This window comes from Nomia melanderi, chromosome 12 (genome assembly GCF_051020985.1).
Source record: "Nomia melanderi isolate GNS246 chromosome 12, iyNomMela1, whole genome shotgun sequence".
NCBI classification, from domain to species: domain Eukaryota; kingdom Metazoa; phylum Arthropoda; class Insecta; order Hymenoptera; family Halictidae; genus Nomia; species Nomia melanderi.
The window spans coordinates 10,520,599-10,542,861 of NC_135010.1; the positions used below are offsets into that span (position 1 = coordinate 10,520,599).

General features: G+C 37.1%; 1 protein-coding gene across 2 annotated transcripts in view; it reads right to left on the minus strand.

Annotated features, from left to right (window-relative positions):
* The window catches only part of LOC116431886 (uncharacterized), a 64,176-nt gene that overhangs the window by 10,970 nt on the left and 30,943 nt on the right, over window positions 1–22,263 (minus strand). For both annotated transcript variants that reach the window (XM_076372598.1, XM_076372597.1), the window contains exons 8-15: window positions 19,236–19,362; window positions 14,326–14,477; window positions 11,465–11,663; window positions 10,710–10,862; window positions 2,202–2,489; window positions 1,387–1,528; window positions 730–881; window positions 97–286 (exon numbers count right to left, since the gene is read on the minus strand). In XM_076372598.1, coding sequence (XP_076228713.1) covers window positions 97–286; window positions 730–881; window positions 1,387–1,528; window positions 2,202–2,489; window positions 10,710–10,862; window positions 11,465–11,663; window positions 14,326–14,477; window positions 19,236–19,362 — 1,403 coding nt within the window. The remainder of the gene's footprint in view (window positions 1–96; window positions 287–729; window positions 882–1,386; window positions 1,529–2,201; window positions 2,490–10,709; window positions 10,863–11,464; window positions 11,664–14,325; window positions 14,478–19,235; window positions 19,363–22,263) is intronic.

The window sequence follows — 22,263 nt, forward strand, 5'->3', positions numbered from 1 at the left end:
TGGATATATACGTAAAATTGCTTTCTATTTTCGAAATACATAGTCGATCTATTCAGTGGACGAGTTCGAAGGATAATAAAAATAAGTTGGACTCACTTCCCGACGCAGTGAGACGCTGTCAAAACCCATTGATCGGCTATCAAGACTCCAGCACAGTAGAAGATCTGTTCAGGTCCGCCTAATAAGGCAGCCAGAAATGGCCAATCACCTGGCGCCGATTCGACGCCGCCTACGATCCTCGTCTGCACTTTTGAGTTCCCATAAACTGGTTTCCTTCGTCCACAAGCTGTGTCATTAACGAGTATGCGTTTAATCATTCGATTCATTATTTTATCTATATTTTCATCTTATTTAATTATTAATCGAGTCATTATTGAACTAAATTCTCTGCCTGTGTGGCCATTCATTCTGGTGAATTTCTTATGAACTAATCATATTTGTAATAATAATTCATACTTATAAGAATTCAAAAATATTATTTCCTATTTTTGATAACAATCTATTAATATATAAAATTCATTTTAAGTTAAAATTCACCAATGCCATTATTGAAGACACAAGTGGTAAGTAGCTTTGTTTTCATATATTTTGCAAGAAACAAATAAATCGATTTTAATGTTCTAAACTTTCCATTGTTTTGTAGATGTCTTTTAAGAAATGGTCGCCCTTACGCACGCACAACAAACCATTCATCCTACAATAAATATTCTAGATGCTACAATATGTTACCGTATTCCGAGCACGTGAGCTCGACTGTAGGATAAGCTGCCTGATCAGTGATGCATTCCTGAAATTCCTTCAACAGATTCGACTGGGGCGTGTTGCTGTCCCTCTGCGTGATGTTGATGTCGTGCGTCTTCAACGTCGACGAGTTCGTCACTCTGGAACAAACAGAGGAAAGGCTTGCTCGCGACACCAGTTTCGGAGATACACTTTCAGAAAGTCCTGCGTTGGACACTTGATCTTCGAAGAATGGAGAACAGATATTTGATATCGCGAGCAGGTTGTCTGCCTCTGACAGCTCGAACTTTGCTTCATGGTTCAGTGGCCGGAAAGCTTTCGTTTTATGATACCAGTTCAGCTGTTTAACTTTTTAACTAGGAAATATTCGTTCCGACACCTTGTATAAGATGTTCATTATTGGAGAATTTAGTTTTAAACATTTTTCTGTCAGCAGTTTGATCTTGAAATTAAGGAAGTTTTCATTTTGGAATTTTTAGTGTCGACTAATCGATTTGGCGTGCTCAAGAGGAAATGTATGCAGAATTATGCATCGTCCCGCTTTGAATAAAGAAAACGAGAGACGACGTCCCTGAAGATTTATTTTAGGGAAGTGATGTTCAGAAGGAAGATGAATCGTTGCAAATGCGAGGAAGAAATCCTTACGTGTATCCCAGCATAGAGCAAATCGTTTTGGCGGAGTTCGGCTCCCAGTGCGAGATGCAAGCCGGCATGAACTTTCCGACCTCCGCGTGGAAAACTTCCAGACGTCCCTCACCTACGTCCCCATTCTTTTGGCTAAGCCTCACTGGAACGTGAAGAGAAAAATGTAAGAACGGTTCATACGTCAAAGTCAGTAACCAGATTTTTATTAAATATTTTCAGATAGTAGTAGCAAAACGTTAATTGCTCTTTTATATAGGTACCCATATCATTTCAACGCACTTTATATTTTTCCTTTTTCTTTAATTATTTCTATTTATTTTTCTACTTTTCCTAATTATTTCTATTCTTCTTTCTACTCTTCTCAATTATTTCTATTTATTTTTCTACTCTTTCAAATTATTTCTATTTATTTTTCTACCTTTCTTTAATCATTTCTATTTATTTTATACTTCTCCTAAATATTTTTATTCCCTTTTCTATTTTTCCTAATTATTTCTATTTATTTTCCTACCTTTCCTAATTATTTCTATTTATTTTTCTACCTTTCTTTAATTATTTCTATTTATTTTATACTTTTCCTAATTATTTTTATTCCTCTTTCTACTCTTCCCAATTATTTCTATTTCTTTTTCTACTGTCCCTAATTATTCCTATTCCTTTTTCTACTTTTCCTAATTACTTCTATTTATCTTATACTTCTCCTAATTACTTCTATTCTTCTTTTTACTCTTCCTAATTATTTCTATTCCTCTTTCTTTTTCACTTCGCGAAGTTCATTTGGTGAATGAATAGGATATGTCCAAAGCTCCGCTTACAGCAGAAACGTTCGTCCTGGCCCCACGGACAATCCATCACGCCATCGCAGTAATGGCTGGACGACATGCACCGTCTCTCGCCGCAGTACCAAGGCGACTTCGAGACGTTGCTCTTCGCGAGGATAGGTTTCTTCACGATTTTCGTGTTCAGCACCGTGCTCGTCGACGAGTTGCTGCAGTCCCCGCAGCCCATCTCGTCGCTGTGATCGGCACAGTCCAAATGACCGTCGCATCGCCAGTCGACCGGAATGCATCTGTTGCTGTCGCATTGGAAACCGCTGGTGCATACTGCGCAGCGTAAAGAAAACAGGTATCAGACGCACCTAACGCTCAAACTCCTATCCGTTTCGCGCGAATTTCCGTTCGTTCGCAGTTTTCTCGAACTATCTACAAGATTTATACAGGGTGAATCATAACTAACGATACAATCGAATATAAAACGATTCTATGAGAAAAAGTAAGTCGGAAAGGAGAGAATAAGGTTTTTCTTGAAAATTTATATTAAATTAAATATTTCATTGGATTTTTGTATTGGTTAATGTTATTTAAATCGAAATCTATGTCTCGTGGTTGCTTTTCGTAGAAAATCAACGATTAAAATAAATCATTTTTATTTTAGATATGCATTTTGTCACAGATTCGTATAAATATCGGTTCGTTAACGCACGCTGGCGAAAAGAGAATTTAAACCGCATTGTTTATGATCATTTAGTATTTAGCGCAGCTCAAACGCGTTTTATGACCGCCTGCGGCACGCATGTGTCCCTTTGAACGTGCGAAATAATTGCGGGATAAATATCCAAAATTAAATAGGGAATTTTTTATGGAGAACGGCACCAGGGAATACGCTGATAATGAATTAAATATCGTCGAGACTCGTTGAGAACCTTGGTGAAGTATATACACATGTTAAATAACAAATAAATATGAAAGTAATGTTAAAGTATTGCTAGATATGCAATATAAGTATCAAATTTGCTAATATCAGAAATTTAATTGGTAAATTGATAATTTACTAATATCAGAAATTTAATTGGTACATTTATAATTTAATAATATCAGAAATTTAATTGGTAAATCTATAATTCACTAATATCAGAAATTCAATTGGTAAATCTATAATTTACTAATATCAGAAATTTAATTGGTAAATCTATAATTTACTAATATCAGAAACTCAATTGGTAAATCTATAATTTACTAATATCAGAAATTTAATTGGTAAATCTATAACTTACTGACATCACAAATTTAATTGCTAAATCTATAGTTTACTAATATCAGAAATTTAATTGATAAATTGATCATTTAATTGGTAAATTTATAGTTTACTAATATCAAAAATTTAATTGTTAAATTGATAATTTACTAATATCAGACACTTAATTCGTAAATTTATCATTTACTACTATAATTCACTCATATTAAATCGACTAAAAAGTATAATATTACTAACATCGTTAAACCTACATGACAGTAAACCTTCTTAACAGAGAAATTTCGAGAATTCCCAAGAATTTATGAAAGAATGTTCGAAGAACTGGAAGTAAGTCACTGCACGCGCGCTGAATCAACTTCTCCGGCCGCGAAGTTATCGTTCCCGTGTTCACACGTGTTTGATAAATGCCTGAACGTGTGGAAACGTCTAACGACGTCGGTGCGAGACGTGCAGCCGGTCGATGGTGAGCTCCATAAAGCGTCCCGGCGCGGAAAATTGCCCGTCGCCTGATCATTTAATATAGATTTTGCAATTAAGGTCCCATCAGCGGCGGCACGTGCGATGTATCACGCAGGTACGCGGAATCGTAATGTAAGCTGATGCGCACACCAATACGCGTTCGCGTACCGGCGTCACACGCTCGATGCCGGTCGTTTACATAATTCCGAGGCATTCTCTTCATTGAAATTTCGTACGGACCTCATGGGCAGCACTCTTCTACTCGAGAAATTTTAATAACATCGGTGTTCCTTTGCAACAACGGCGCAACAACGGAAAATTATTTTACTTAGTCAATTCTCGCTCGAGCAATATTTTAATTGAGAATAGTGGCATTAATGGAACGAAGTTTTTTGGTATTTCAATTCACAAAATATTGGATGAAATATGTTTCTCGTTTTTCATTTTCTTTAGACAATCTTCGTTCAAGTAAGATTGCAATAAAATATAGTATAGTTAAAGGAACAAAATTGTTTGGTATTTAATCATATAATTGAATTCTATATTTAAACACGAGCAATTGTCAGGGCGTATTGTTCCTTCTAGTTTCCTGAATTCACAAAATATTGGAAAAAATATGTTTCTCGTTTTTCATTTTCTTTAGACAATTTTCGTTCAAGTAAGATTGTAATAAAATATAGTATATTTAAAAGAACATAGTTTTTTGGTATTTAGTCATATAATTGAATTCTATATGTAAACATGAGCAATTGTCACGTCGTATTCCTCCTAGTTTACTGAATTCACAAAATATTGGATGAAATATTCTCGCATTTAACTTCGGAGGCTTTCAAATTTCTAATGAGAGCAACTAAAAGTAACACCCCAGTCAAACGACAAACACTTCCATTATTCGATCGCATAGTTGAATTCCATATTAAAAACTGACTAGTTCAAATACGTCTCCGTTTTCCCCTAGCTTCGTGAATTCATAACTACCAAATGCCAACCTCGAAGCTAGTTCTGACTGTTAAAAGGGAAACGCGCTTGTAATGCGTCTCCGGGAGCAGCGTTAAACCGAAGAAAGCGGCTCGAATGTAAACCAGAAAACGGCGACTTAGTGAAAGAGTTAAGGTAACACTCGGCGTGGTACTAAATTCGTGAGTCGAAGTGGCCATTAACTCCGAGGAACGTGTCGGCCGTGTCGTTTTCGGCCGCCGCTGCGCCGGTAAATTCGGCTTGGGCGGCGCGGGAGTTTCAGAAGCGGAGCAGCTTTTAAAATATCGTCGGCGGAACGCGAGGAGCGAGGCCGAACACGCGGAAACGAGGGGGCAACGCGGCGTTTTCGTCGAAGCCAGGTAGTATCGATCGCAGCGAGCACGTAATCAGCGCGCAATTTACTCTTAATTAACCGCGAGCGTAAATGAATCGGTTTATTAGCCACCGATCGATCCTCGATTGCGTCGCCCGCACTGGCCGGGATCGATGCCGACACTTTCCGCGGTTAATTGCGCCCGTGATTCGACTGCTAATCGTTTAACACGTTGAATAGTGAAACGAAAAAGTTGATTGGAAGAAGTTAGTTTCTTTCGAAAATAGTGAACGCGTAATCAGGACACATTCGAAGTGTATTCAACTTATAGATTAGAGTTCAGGGTTGGAATTATATTTGAATCGCGTATTTGATTGACTAAACAGTGTGAGTTAAGCATAAATCGCCTGGTATTCGGTGTAATAAATTTACCAGTGTGTCTGACCAAACCGGACCTATACTACTGTACGAACGAAATCAAAGAGAATTAGGGGTTTCAGCGAATTAATTCGATTAGGACAATGAAATTTGAACTCTGACTTTAGAGTGGAATACTTTTTATTGAAGTGAATGTTATTAAAAGGACATTGTTTTCTGTTGATTGATTCCAGCAGCGAAATCATAATTACTGATTTATCTGTCGAGTGGAACCAAAGGAAACCATTAAACGTTTGGATAATGCAATCGCACGATCTGTTATCCGGGCGATATTATCGCTTTATAACATTATTGGTTTCGTGCAAATAATGATTCGTAATTAATTGCATTAGAAATCTGTTTTAATAATTAATTCCGTATAAAATTTTCTTTTGGTCGAGCCAGTCTATCGATAGCGAACGACACGGACAAACGTATCGAATTACGGTCATCGGTCCGATCAATCGCGAATAATATCGCAACGGTTCCGATGACCGAATCGAGCACTCTCGGAGAGTCCCGGGGAGCCGGGAGAACGAAGCAATAAACAGGACCGGGACAATTAACCCCTCGTCGTATAATAGCAATTAGAACAATTTAATGGAAATCAATGTTACTTGCTGTACACAGGGAGAATTGGAAGACTATTTCGTTATTGCCCATGTTTTTAGCTTCTTATTTTGCAATGAAGAGATCTTTCTAAATTTTGTAATTCTAATGAACAGGACCATGCAAATTTTGCCATTACAAATTTCTAATGACTTAAATGTTTCAAGTTCTGCACCTGCAATAAATAAACCTTCCAAGTCTCCAATTGCAATCAATAGAACCCTTCAAATCTTGCACTCGCAATAAACAGAAACATTCAAATTTTGCCATTAAAAATTTCTAATGACTTAAATATTTCAAGTTATGCACCTGCACTGAATAAACCTTCCAAGTCTCCAATTGTAACCAATAGAATCCTTCAAATCTCGCACTCGCAATAAACAGAACGATCCAAATTTTGCCATTAAAAATTTCTAATGATTTAAATGTTTCAAGTTATGCACCTGCACTGAATAAACCTTCCAAGTCTCCAATTGTAACCAATAGAATCCTTCAAATCTCGCACTCGCAATAAACAGAACGATCCAAATTTTGCCATTAAAAATTTCTAATGATTTAAATGTTTCAAGTTATGCACCTGCACTGAATAAACCTTCCAAGTCTCCAATTGTAACCAATAGAATCCTTCAAATCTCGCACTCGCAATAAACAAAACGATCCAAATTTTGCCATTAAAAATTTCTAATGATTTAAATGTTTCAAGTTCTGCACCTGCAATAAATAAACCTTCCAAGTCTCCAATTGTAACCAATAGAACCCTTCAAATCTTGCACTCGTAATAAACAAACCCATCCAAATTTTGCCATTAAAAATTTCTAATGACTTAAATATTTCAAGTTCTGCACCTGCAATGAATAAACCTTCCAAGTCTCCAACTGCAGTCAATAGAACCCTTCAAATCTCGCACTCGCAATAAACAGATCGTTCCAAGATTTCCACTTGCAATGAACAAACCCTTCAAAGTCCTTCACTTGCGACGACGAAAGAATTCTTCGGTTCTCTCGAAAATTATTCATATAAATCAGGCGATCATCGCGAAGAAGCTCGTGCAGCAACTGGGTGCCTTAACGCAGCCATTAGATTCGGAACGATCGGGAAATCGACACGGCTTGATTCCGCGTTAGAACCGAATCGCGGAGGCCGGTCAACAATGAGGGGGAAAAACCGTTCCGCGAAGAGGGAGGAACAAACGAACGGAACAAAAGAGTCGTGAACGCCGATGGGAAGGCAAACAATGGATATCGGGTTTGGAGGAGGTTAGTCGGCAATTGGTCTGGTTCGCTCCGGTGAATCGGTATAACTGACGAAGGCGTTGGCAGTGCGGTTAAACAAAAGATCATCGTCGAAGTCGTATAAATATTTCCGGTTCCCATTGTTCCGGCAGCCCTAGTCCTTGGTCCTTCGTTTTTCCACTCCACCCCTTTAGAATTCCACGAAGATTTATTTCCCTCGTACGGAGAGTCATCCAACCGATTGTTCCGCACTCCTACGTCTTCGACGATCTTCGACTCCCGAAGATCTAATGAATTTATAAAATGTCTTCCACTGTCTTACATTCTTTACTCAACCATTCAATTTCATAAATTTTACTTTAATTCTGAAATGAATGTATATAGAAATCGTTAATCCTTAGAACTTCATAAACTGATTAACTAACAACTCGAGCAATCTTCATTAAGAATGAGTCAAGTTGAAGAAACTATAAGATCATTGCACTTTGCTCATGAAAATATTTAATATTATAAATAGTGTAGTGGAGTGAACGATCAACCATTTGCACTAGGAAGTATTTCGCTATATTTAACATTTTCTAACTAGAGAAAGACGATGTCCTTTAACACTAGAACTACCGAGCATTTAATACGATCAATATGCAACTGCCACAAAAATTGTAACAATAGATTATTTTCAGTTTCTTCAGACACTCATAGTACTCAAATGCAGCTATTTATTTTCAAACTCATTTCGAATATTCAATGCTTCGAAGATATCAATAATTGCTAAACAAAAGAATCGAAACCAGTCATTTTGATTGGTACGTAGTTCTAGTGTCAAAGGAACTCAAAGAGAAATCACGAGTGAATTGAGAAACAAAGCTCTTTTTCCCAATATTTCACACACCGATGAATTATACATAGTTCAATATTAAATATCAAATTTTATAGTTTCACTGCATCAAATCAAGTGGTGACTGAGTCACCTCTCGAGTGCAAAGGGTTAAATGCGGATGGCGAGAGATTTTGTAGAGAGTCGCGTTGACCTGAGAAGAGAAAAGACCCGTACACTGCGAGCTATATCGTTTCTATTTATTTGTATTTTATTCAATCTATGTTATTTTTTAAATAAAACATATTCAAATGCCACTAATACCACAATAATGATTCTAGTTGTAAATTAAATGGAGCGAATGTTCGTTTAAACCGAAGACAGTTCCGACAACCATAAGAGTAACAAAGTGTTCAGCACGGGGTTCTCGATTGATCGAATTCATCGTCGGCAAGAGAAAGTGCATCGAACGCGGCGATTAATCATTGGAGTCATCCGAACGCATGCAGCTCGTTCGTATTTTCCGCGCATGCTTTCTCGCTAGAGCCGCAGGGTTAATAAGCGCAAGATAACTTGGAAAACTGAGAGAAAGTCGTTACGTTATGTTCCCTTTTAGCGAACCGCAGCGTTTTGCGAACGAAAGAAACCTTGGTACATCGGTTTTCGTACACTCAGCTATTCCGGGGAGCAAAAATGTCAGACGAAATCGTCGTAATCGACGTTTCGCCAGCTTTCGGGCGCAAGTATTCCATCGCGCGTCGTCCGGCTGTCCCGGTGAGATTATTTTAATCCCACGATTATCCAGCTCTTTATCAAATGCCCGGACTTTATCCAGTAGGCTTATCCCCGCTGAAGGAGCCGGATAAATGGCAGCCGAGTCCTTGAACGAGAATGACGAAGCGCCCGTGACCGGCGGACAAAGAGCCGCGTTCGTCTCGAACCGATCGCCTCGTATCGTAATGACTGATTCGCGGCGCTCGGTCGATTCGTTCGAATGACACGCTCTTCGTTTCCGTCGCGTTCTTTCTACGTCGGTCAATCGTTTCCTCGAAGCTCCTGCTTCCTTCGCGGGATGGTCGAAAAGTTTTTAGGAATACGAGCGTCTCTGAAAATGTTCTTCCTTTTACAGCATTTTTAGAATCAGACTCGAATTTCTATAGAAATAAACTAGCAGCTCTATATATTGCAGTGATTAGAGTGAATTAAGCGTTTAATGGAAGAAGACATTTTCACGGTTTTACCGAGGAATTAAATGTTTCGAGGTGAATACTTGGGAGCTAGTTTTATTCTCAGATCGCCGATTTTATTACTTCTTTTAAATGATTGTATGAGCAGTTTATTTTGAAAGTGGCCTATGTTCGTTTATACTTGAATTGAGATATTTAAGGGTTTGTGTTTCGATGCAATTAAAAATGTACGTACAGGATACCAATGAGTCATACTGCTTAAGTGTACCTAAAGGAGTTGAATTTATAGTTTCTATTAAAGTAATGGCAATTATTAAGTGAATAATAGTTTTCTTACCAAGAATAGAGTTAAGCCGCTTTCAAAATTAACAACCAGATTCGTTATAAAATTTGGAAGAACAATATCTCAACAACACTATCTCGATTTCAATAGAATCGTTAACGTTAAAAATACTGTTCACGTAAAATCGAGTCACCTGAGAATTTTTATTCTGCTTATTTAAATTAGGTGTTCTCGCGGAAGATTTTAAATTAGATCGCGAAGAAACAAAACTGGGAGACCTTTCGAATCTCAAGAAACCTATTGTTCTAACTTCTATCAGAAGTTAGAAATAAATCACTGTTCGGTAGTTTTAGTGTGAATATTCTCAGTTCGTTGAATTTAACGATAATTAGAGTGGATGTTACACTATAATTTCTGACTTTTTTGATAAAGTTGATTAATTTAAAAGTGACGGTAATAATATTTCAAAGATACACAAATTAGGAGGTCGATACTGGTTATTAGGTTATTCTCGAGTATCGATTTTCAATTTTCTTTATTTGAAAGACAAAACAGTAGTACTAGAGAATTGTGAACCCTTCAAATCTTGCACTCGCAATAAACAGAACTATCCAAACTTTGCCGTTACAAACTTCTAATGACTTAAATATTTCAAGTTCTGCAGCTGCATTAAATAAACCTTACAAGTTTCCAATTGCAATCAATAGAACCCTTCAAATCTTGCACTCGCAATAAACAGAACTATCCAAACTTTGCCGTTACAAACTTTAATGACTTAAATATTTCAAATTCTGCAGCTGCATTAAATAAACCTTACAAGTTTCCAATTGCAATCAATAGAACCCTTCAAATTTCTAGTACCAGAGAAATGTGAATAGCATCACAGGATAACGTGTCGGCGAAGGAATCAGCGTGCGTCAGGGAAACCAAACGATGCGAGTAGAATTCCAGTTCCACCGATCGAAGAAGACAAGATCGAGACCGTCGTTCCACTTACCGGGCTTCTCCGCTCTCCGGGCAGCATCCAGAACTTCCTGGTGACCCACGCACTCGTCGGGATTCGAGTTCTCAGGGAACAGCTCGCACTCCAGATACTCAGGGAGACTCAGTCCGAACACGTCCAAGAAAAAGCCGCAGCGTCTCTTGGTTTCTGGGTAAATTCAGAGGAAAGTTTCATTGTCTTTGAAATTCCAGGTAGCTACATTCATAAATAAAAGATTGATTAATATTCCTTGGAGACGGAAGGTTACGTTTATTACAATCTTTTATTTATGATTGAGTGTCTTCTTTTTAAATTTGATATTGTCAAATTTGCATATTGTCAAATCAATTTCTTTAATAACTCCCCAGAGAATCTGCTAGTTTTTTAATAATCGCGAAAAGAAGAAATCTGGAACGGGTCATTTTGATTCGTTCGGTAGTTCTAGTGTCAACACATCGCGTACCGGCTAATTTTCAGAACACCGAATTGTTTTAATAAAGGAAGAAAACGTATAATACTTTATCACTATACAGTTAACTGGTTAAATCCGGTACGATTAGTGTTAAGCAGATCAACTGAATTTTCATCGTAAATTTCATTTTGTTCGACTGAATATTCATCTGTGGTTTCAGCTGTTGGCATCAAACACCTTTGCACGGTATAAACGGTTCACAAATAAATCATGTTTGCTCAATTATGATTCGCTCTATGCGCGGGACGGTTGATCAAAGGTCCTGTGGATCGATTACCGTTGCACGATGATTACTTACGGAAACAGAGGCTGCGACAGGGTCGCACGAGCTGGCCCTGGGATCCGCATTTCGGCACGAAAACGCTACAGAGGAAGAGGGCCGCCAATTCGTAGCATCTGACGTCTATCACGGAATCGTAATGCTCGAGCTCGCGTTGAGCGTCACGTTGCCCGCAATCGCCCAGGTAGTTCGGGAAAACGGTGAAATTATACGGTATCTGAAGCGATTGACAACAGACGACACACGTGAATGGGACCGGTCTTCAATTAACGCACTGTTGACCGGCAATTCCATGCAGCTATCTCGTGTCACCGGTTGTTGTTTCGTAATTAACCGTTTGGATGCTGAACAACTTTTGTGGATATTTACCAAAAATGCGGAAGTGATTGGGTGTGTAAAAAACATTAATAAGAGTAGTTATCTAATGAGATCACAAATACTGTGTTGTTACAAAAAAGTATCAAAAAGTAACATTTATTTGAATAAATTTACTTTGATTTAGTTCTTGAAGAATATAGTAAAAAAATTATAATTGATACTGATAAACAGTTTCTTAAATAAACTCCGCAATTTTGGCACAACACAAGAAAAGCGCTTCTCAGCACTCAAACGGTTAAATATGGAAGTGAAACGATCCAAATAAACATCAATATACTTTATTTACACAGGGTGGAAATTACAAAGCGTTACAGTCGAATATCTCCGAAAATATTGATTATACGCAAAAATGTTTCAGACGAAAGTTGTTCAATACCGAGGGGGACATCATGTAGTGGAACTTTTATTTTTCCAAGGTGAGGTGAAGGTCAACTTTCTTTTTTTAAATGGATGGATAGGAAATAAGAGAATCACACCTTTTCTCCATTTCCCTGCATGTTTGACCTTGAATGACCTTGAGTAATAGGTCGTTGAATTCGTCTTAAAACGCACTATTTGATGGCGGATAAAAAATATGTATTATTCTATTTAAAAAAAGAAATTTGACCTTCATCTCAGCTTGGGGTGTCCACCAGGAAAAATAAAATTTCACCACATGATGCCGCCCTCGGTATTGAATAACTTTCGTCTGAAACATTTTTGCGTATAATCAATATTTTCGGAGATATTCGACTGTAACGCTTTATAATTTCCACCCTGTATAATCAATTGAAATATAATTTTGAATATTTTGCTTTCGAAACGAGGAGCATGGAAGATCATAAAATTCGCAGAGTTTTGATATTTTTCACGAGCTAATTCTTATGAGAATCTTATATGTTTTATATTAATTATTATTTTGTAGCACAGGTGAGTAGAAAGAATTTTTCTTAACCATTTGGTATAATTCTGACGATATAATTTTATATAGGTATTCGTGTTATTAAACATATTCATTTGATATCAATATTTTTATTCCAATTGTTTTCAACTAGTTTGAAAGGACTGGACAATGTCACCATGCCGGTGAACATGCTAACCCTTGCTTTTTATTAAATTATGAATGAAAGTTGTTTATTTTAATATTTGATATTTAATACAAAATTTCTAGGGATAATTGATTGAGAAGACAATAATATTAACGTCGAGATAAAGAGTCCACAGGGTTGAACTTTTAATACGATTATTAAATAAATGAAATCTCTGCTGGAACATTTCCATAACGATTTCACCGTTAACTTCGGTATTTGATCTTCTCAAATATTATTAAACTATTCACCGGCTAATAGCGATCTCTACATAGATAACGATCTTCTTTGTACGTTTCTTCCGAAGTTATGATTACTTAATGTTAAAGGTAATTTCAATTAGCCTTTCCCGGCATCCTCATCCTTGTCGCTGTACTTCATAACTTTCCCCTCGTGTTTCTTACGAGAAGTATCTCTGTGACTTCCTCGAAACTTGTATATACAAACGCATTAGAATGTTAGGTCACCAATAAAAGCAGTCTTCTTCAAAATCTATAAATTCTTTAAATTCTAATAACTGAAACCTCTCAATAAAAACGATTACCTACTCTTATCTCCAATCAACGATCGCACATTCACCATTAGCTCTTTATCAACCGACAATTATTTAAAACATTGAATGTCACGTGTGCCATATATGGTACACACCAATTATTGTAAGAAAATATTTTCAAGAGACACATGCTCAAGAATACCGGTATACGTTACAAAGCATCGAAAGCAAAGAAACTATATCAAAATATATAAAAATTAATATTTAAATTAATATTTTACTTAACACGTTAAGGACCATGTCATCAATGACTGACATGTCCAAATTACTTGATAACAATCGTAACATTCAAGATAACTAATATCGAATGAAAATGGTTAATAACGAAACTAAGTTGATAATAGTCTAATGCAAGGATTGTAACGCCAAATAATTAACTGTTCCTTTTACTACAAAAGAATAACTCCATAGAAAAACGATCAAGATTTTGGCGCTTAACGTGTTAAAAAATCAATACAGTTCATAAAGAAAATACAACAAGAATTTCCGTAGCACAGAACATGTTAATAATTTTCCGGAACCAATGATTAAAAATTCGAAACTCTAAAATTATCGATTAAATGGAGATTACTAATCTATTTCGAGACAGCACCATCGAGTGACATTACACCGGATAACGCGAGTACCGCGAGAAGCGATCGAGGATGACAAAAGTTTCGAGGTACAGTTTTATTATATTAAATCCACGGATTGCTCACCGATATACGTTCTCCGTCTGGTATGCGACGGTCCGACTCTTAGAGCATCGACAACCGCGACGCGGGAACTGTTTTAACCCGATTCGACGAATCTCGGGAATCTCGTGAACGAATTCCTCGCAAGTTTATTGGGAATCGCTCCGAAGGAGCCGAACTACGATAGAAAGCGGGGGAGGAGTTTACCTTGTGGTACTTGCAAAAGGTTACTATGATAGGCAGACAGACACCAGGCGCCGGGTTCTTCTCCTCGATCACCCGAGGGGCACGTTCAGTCATCGTGATCATGTTCGTGTAGATCGTTTTGTTCTCCAGCCGTATCACCGTCACCGGATACGCTGCATTCAGAATGTGAACGTTACAATGAAATCGTACCATTTAACACTGAACCTAACAGACTTTCCGAAATTTCTCCGTAGCAACTTCGAGAGTGCATCTATCGAGACTTCAATCGATTTGTAATTCAGTGTACTGAATCAATTTCTTCGATTCTCAGACAAATATCCGTTATCTTGTTAACACAGTGAATACCTTGAGAATTTCTATCGGAGAGATAGTTAACCTAACGGAATTTCCCTAACAATTACAAACAAAATTCAGAAATTCATGATCTAAATAAAAATCATTGAAAGTAGAATACTGCGCGATAAATCAGACTCCGAGGCACGGGTTCCCGAAGCGTCCTATCTATTTCTGAATTATTGGAAATTTAATCCGCTGAGTCACTTAGATAACAATAGATAACCCGATCAATTAGATAACCAGTCCCCAAGAAGCGCGCGACCGACCTCGAGCGATTCAGACGCGCGAAACATCCACCTGCGCTTGACATTGTCGCTACGTGTTTTCGAAATCCACGTGTCAGCCGCAGGTGCGACTCCTCGGATACACGGCGACCAATTATTCAACGTTTTCGGTGTCGTTTCGCGGTCACGATTAAGGAATTGTCGTTTAGCTGAGCAGCGGTGCTCGCGTTTCGTTGCGAACCGATTGAGGTTCCTATTAACCCTTTGCACTCGGAAGTTTCTCACTACAAATATTTAATCCTTTGCACTCGGGAGGTGACTATCAGTCACGATTTGATTCGATATAACAAAATTACAAAGTGTTGTATATAATATTAAGTTTCGTATAATGCATCAATATGTGAAACATTTATATAAAATAGCTTTGTTTTTTAATTTACGTATGGACTAAAAATCCTCATTTCCTTTCCTTCCTTTATATAAAAAGATCAAGGCCTCTTTTAATGTATTTTAACTTATTTTAATGTAATTACTTGAAGATTTTAAATGTACCAAACTGTCTACCAAAAATTCCTATAAATAAATTAGTCTCTTGTCTAATTATCTCTTTCACAATCATGCTCATAGAAAATACTTAATTGTATTTAGCTAGAAAATTAAATTCCATCTGTCTCTCAGTTTAGGTTCATTATGGAACTGAAGTATAATTAATAAGCAAGAGGTACTTTATTTCAACCGAGAACAAAATGATTTTATTTGCTTAATACATTGTGAAATCTTTCTTACGAACCTCAGCGTTTCCTTCTCCCAGTAAGAACTACAATACTTTTATTTCTAATAATTCCCCAGCATCGTAAATTCCTTGTTCACCGTGGATACGCACAGCGCAAACGTTGGGACGTTCGTAACTACAAAATACTATTTGCCACCGATCGATGCGAGCCGAGTTACATTCTCATATCTATTAAATTCAATTTGAAACCTCCACGTGTAACGCCGAGCCCGGCTTCCGAGGTTATAAGTCAAAGGGTTAATATCGTAACAATTGTTCCAACGGTGCAGTGGAATTAAACGGTCCTGCAATAAGGTCGAGCGTTGGAAATCGAGAATAGCAATTGAATGAGGAAAGAGAAAGCTCGGAAAATTCCTTGTCGACGATTTCTTCGGCTATTAACCCTTCGCGGTATAATTGTTTTCTCAGTTCTTCGATTGGATTTTTCTACCGATGCCTCGATATCTTAAACTACGTTGAATTTAAACGAATCACTTGCGGTTCATTGAACTTGTTGTTTACACTTTTATTAACACGTTCGCTATTAATATTATATTTTCCATAAAGCGAATTAAATTAACCCTTTGCACTCGAGAGATTTGATTTAAAAAATTATAAAATCTTATATATTACATAATATTGAACTTTACATGGTGTATCAATATATGAAATATTGAAATAAAATAACTTTCGTTCTTAATTCATATGTTTTCTCATTAATTAGTTTCAAAGTCTCTCAGGTGACTCTGAGTCACCACTTGATTTGATTTGCAAAATTATAAAGTCATATATTATATAATACTGAACTTTGTATGATGCATCAATATATGAAATATTGAAATAAAGTAACTTTCGTTCTTAATTTATATATGTTTTCTCATTAATTAGTTTCAAAGCACATCGTCTCTCATCGGAGAATGTTGAATACTTTTAGTGAGAAACTTTCGAGTGTAAAGGGTTAATCTTATTCTTATTAATAGATATTGTTATTTAAAGTTACAAGCTTCGACGCTATATTTAGGAACTTAATGACTTGTTCCAGTTTTTTCGATACTTCGCTTAGAAAACTCATTGGACCGAATAAAATTGTAATATTTTGAGCGTGTTAATAAAACGACTGCTCGTAAAAAGTATACAATACTAAAGTGCGAATATTTAGTTTAAAAATAACGTTGTAAACAGTCGCGCCAGTGGTGACCTCGTAATGTAAGGGGTCAACTCACACCTATAAATTACAGTGCAACTATGTAACACGGGCACACACGTCGGCCATGGTCCGAGAATTAGTCCACGGATTATCTAATACGGTCTGTAGAGCAGCGCCGAGTGAAAACGATTCGCCGGCATTAAATCAACCGAACGAGCCACATTTTCTCTCTTAACGATCGCGCCGCGCCGCGAATAATAATTCTGCGGGCGAGCCCCTGTCGACAGGGTTGCGCGTTGCCGGTGCTACCAATTCATCCTGAGCCTACGACTCCTTCCTATTGTCTGGAGTATAATAATTGTACAAAATTTGTATTCTCAGTAACTATCATGAAAATACGAAACTTCATATCATATAAATTAATCATTATCATTATGTAGAATTGCATCGTTGTCCATTTCATTAGTTCCAGATCTAATTTATACAATAAATTAGTCATTTGGTTCAGGGATGAAGACAATTCTACCATTTGAGTGTCTCGTTACAATTTACGTCTAATTATTATTTTCTGTTATACACTATATTCAATTTCGTCTGAAATTGAAATAAAAAATAGTTCTCTATTTCATCAGTTTGAAATCTAATTTACAAAATAAATTAGTCATTTGGTTCAGGGATGAAGACAATTCTACCATTTGAGTGTCTCGTTACAATTTACGTCTAATTATTATTTTCTGTTATACACTATATTCAATTTCGTCTGAAATTGAAATAAAAAATAGTTCTCTATTTCATCAGTTTGAAATCTAATTTACAAAATAAATTAGTCATTTGGTTCAGGGATGAAGACAATTCTACCATTTGAGTGTCTCGTTACAATTTACGTCTAATTAGTATTTTCTGTTATACACTATATCCAATTTTGTCTGAAATTGAAATAAAAAATAGATTAATAGTATAAGATTTGAGGTTCCTGTATCACTTTGCATATTAACACTGTAACTGTTATCCTCCAGCGTCTACATCAGTTCTGATACATTTGCAGGACCGATTAAATTAATTTCCAGATCATCTTCGAAAATCCATGATTACCAGTAATCTCTCGCGACCGATCTCTTCCCGGTTCCCGTCGCGTCGTCCGTTTCTCTGATAATAATGATCCGTCGAGTAGCAATTATCGATAAGTACGAGCAGCGAAACCGATTAAAACGCGATCACGAAAGCAATTATATCGGTCGACGTGTATCCGACGGTGATCCGCCGCGAAAGTGCAACCTGAAGAGAGAGAAGTTGCTGGCAACGAGTGTCGCGTATCGCCGCGAAGTCGGTGTTGATGTTTGAAACCGAGTAGCACACGGGCCACCACCGGGGAGCTCTATTGATCTTTCGCTACCACAAAGCTCCTGGTTCTACGTGCTCGTGCATTGCTCATCGCCTAACGTCACCGGCGTTCACGTTTCCTCGGTGACGAGTAATACCGCGTGCGGCAAAAATGAATAGCTGTAGACGGGTACGCGGTATCGGTCACGTCTCAGTTCCGTCGAGTGTTATTCAGTCGTTTGTAGTACTCGTGTTTACAGTATGAATTCTGCTATGATTTTGGTTAATTCGCGCTTTGCTTTTGGATATTGAAAACGAAGACGGAAAGAATTTCTGATTTATTCGAGAATTTATTCGAGACTGCTGTGAAGATTAATTGTACTGGGACAGATTGTGGTTTTTCATGGACACAGGTTTATAGAAATGGGAAATTCAAAATGTTCTAGTTACTGGTTGCAAGTTCCAAGTTTGAAAATAAAGAAGGGAAGAATTTCTAGTGGACTAGAGTTTGCACTTTATTCGAGAATTTATTCGAGACTACTGTGAAGATTAATTGTCCTGGAATGGATTGTGATTTTTCATGGACACAGGTTTATGGAAATGGGAAAATTGAAATGTTCTAGTTACTAGTTTCAAGTTATAAGGTTGAAAATAAAGAAGGGAAGAGTTTCTAGTGAACTAGAGTTTGTAATTTATGCGAGAATTTATTCGAGACTATTGTGAAGATTGATTGTAATGGAACAGATTGTGGTTTTGATGAACGCAGATTTATAGAAATGGGAAATTGGAACTTTGAAATGTTCTAGTTACTGGTTTCAAGTTTCAAGTTTGAAAATAAAGAAGCAAAAAATTTCTAGTGGATAAGAATTTGTAATTTATTCGAGACAATTGTGAAAATTGATTGTACTAGAACAGATTGTGGTTTTGATGAACGCAGGATTACAGAAATAGGAAATTTGAAATGTTGTAGTTAAAGTTGTTTCTTCAATTTGAGTTACGACTGATATGAGTTATAAGTTAAGTTAAATCGTCTTGATTATGTAAGACGCCAGGTTCCAGATGGAGCTATAGATTCAAACGACTTTACTGTTCGAAGAAAATTTCCACTCACATTTGAAGTACACTGCGAGACCACCAGCAATGATCAACAGCGCGACCGCGTTGAAGAACAGCTGGACGAACCTGAACCTCAGTCTGCCATTGGTAACGTAATGGCTGCCGGTCATGTCCCTGATGATCTGAAAATCATATTAAGAATCTCGTGAGATATTAAATACATATGTTTCCATCTCTCAATTTCGAGAGCAATTCTCTCTAATATGAACGACAACCTATTAAGCAAGTACGTGACAAATATTCTTGTAAGAATTGCTTTTCACCGAAGTACCATCAAAATCGACTGATGTTCCGACGTGTTCCCTGCAAGACAAAACTCGAGACTGCGAGTAGAATAGCCAACGACTGATCAGACGCGACGATAATTCTTCACGTGAAACTTCAGTATAGTAAATCGTTTGATCTTACTAGTTTCCATGATGTACACCAGGGAAATTAACTGATTGCATGTCTCTTGTAAGTATAAAAGCAAAGTGCAAGTAGAATAGTCAACGATTGGTCAGACGAGATGAAAATCAACACGAAAACATACATATTCTCACAAAATAAAACAAGCGTCTGATTTATTACATCAAGTTCTCATCGTATTTCCATAAAACGTAACTCCCATAAACTTCAAGTAGAATAATCAACGATTAATCAGACCGACTTCTCGTATTTTCGTTCGACGTCAACTTGCAACAGCTTCAACCCGATTATTAAACAGTCTTATCATTAAAATCGAGAAACATGATTGATATCAATCATTACCTCTAGCATCTTCATTAATATAATAATTTTACTATTATTATTACTCCATCAAGTCTTATATATTGTATAATATTGAACTTTGTACGATGCATCAATATGTGGAATATTGAAATAAAATAACTTTCCTCCTTAATTTACATATCTTCCCTCACTAATTAATTTCAAAGAACATCGTCTACATCTCATCGCGAAATATTGAATATTTCCACTGAAAAACATTCAAGTGCAAAGGGTTAACACGTTGAATGCCACCTTTTCACAAAGCAAAATACACAAAATGGAAAAATACAATATTAAATCATTACGATTGCATTGCATTCTTATTATTGCACGTTCATCTAGCCGAACGTCACCGTATTATGCAGTATTATTTATAATATAAAAATCTTTTCAAATAATCATCGTTCGGTTGAATGTACCATAGTAACTCGATTTGGTTGGAAGTCACCGGTGACCCTCATGGCGTTCAACGTGTTAATACACTGAAAATACACGGCATTTATTTAAAAAAAAAAAACAAATAAACATATCCGAACAATCGGGTCCGTGATACGGGATAAATTAGTTCGATCGCACGGTAGAGTCGTTCCGAATGACGCGGGGCAATCGGCCTGGAACGTGGAAAAGCGGTGCAATTAAACGAACGGGGAGACATAACCGTTTACATCCGGCCGGCGTTCCGTATTATCGCGGTCTATTTTTAACGTTAATAACGGGACGCGTTCGCGGGCGCAACGATATCGGTCGACACGGGCTCCCGTTGTCGAGCTGATATCGAGCGCGTAAAGGCACGTTTACAACGGAGCCGCGATAGCAGCTAAGGGGGCTGCGCGCTCGCGGCAGCTTGGAAATTCATGTTTCCACGGTGGAAATGAAAACCGAGTGGAATTTTATCCCCATCGTTGCCAGAACGCTTTCAATAAACTGCAAACGAAACGAGACTACTGTATATTTCATTGACAACGGCGGATTTATAGTTCATTCGTCGTGAAAATATTTTCATACGCCAGGAATGCCGGGGAATCGACAACATAATCGTAACGTGTTCATGGCTGTATCGATAAGGAAATAGGAACACTTCCATCGATTCGATGGTTCCTGGTTTAAACTGCCAACGATTGAACAGATTTTTTAAAGTATTTTGAACATTTTTCCTAGAGATCTGAATTTTCAAGTGTGTAATAATATTTTATTATTGAAATGATTACTTTATTTATTTTTTTAAATTCTCATTCGGACGGGGATTGTTCAAAATATTTTGAATATTTTCCCTGGATATCTGAATTATCAATTAAAGTCTTAAACATAGACAAGTTTGTAATAATATTTCATGATTGAAATGATTAGAATATTTATTTTAAAATTCTCATTCGGGCGAAGGTTGTTCAAAATATTTTGAATATTTTCCCTGGATATCTGAATTTTCAATTGAAGTCTTAAATATAGACAAAATTGTAACAATATTTCATGATTGAAACGATTAGAATATTTATTTTAAAATTGTTATTGGAACGAAGATCTTTCAAAGTATTTTTAAGATTTTCCATAAATATGATTGAAGTTTTGAATCTGTGCGCAGGAAAATTACACTGATCTGTTGTTGTTCACATGGTCAGACTATTTACTTGAAAATCTCTATTCCAGGGATGTTATTTTGGTGCCGCCCATATTGCGACATTCGTCCTCGAAGAGTTAATTGTTGCCCGAAGTGTTCACGACGAGGAACCCAATCGTCCCAGCATCGGACCATGTGTACGAGAGCTGGAAGCATAAACGAAGGCTTCCGTGTGATTTCGTGGGCGGCCGGAGGATCTCGTTTCAACCCGGTGTGCCGTGTGTCAACAAGCTCCGCGGCCAATGTTGGCCTTCGGAATCGTCCCCGCTCGGCCGAGCATGCGAGCCTTGCGGAAACCGCTTGATCCTCGTTTCTCGCGAGGTCCATGTACAGGGTGAGTCATTTAACACGTTGCGTACCGCTAACGAGAAATCTCGTTTTTATATAAGGACACTTAGCTATGCAACTTCGTTAATTACCACATTGAAGAAATATAAAATTTAATTCCAATTGATTGTCTATTTAAAATATATTACATAACAATATGATATCTGAGTTTTTCTATGTACAGTGATATAAGTTGACCTCAGTGAAAATTGCCGGACAATTCAGTTTTCTGAAAATTAGACGGTACGCAATGTGTTGACAAAATGATCCACTCCTGATTTCTTCTTTTCGCGATTATTAAAAAAATAGCAGATTCTCGGGGGGTTATTAA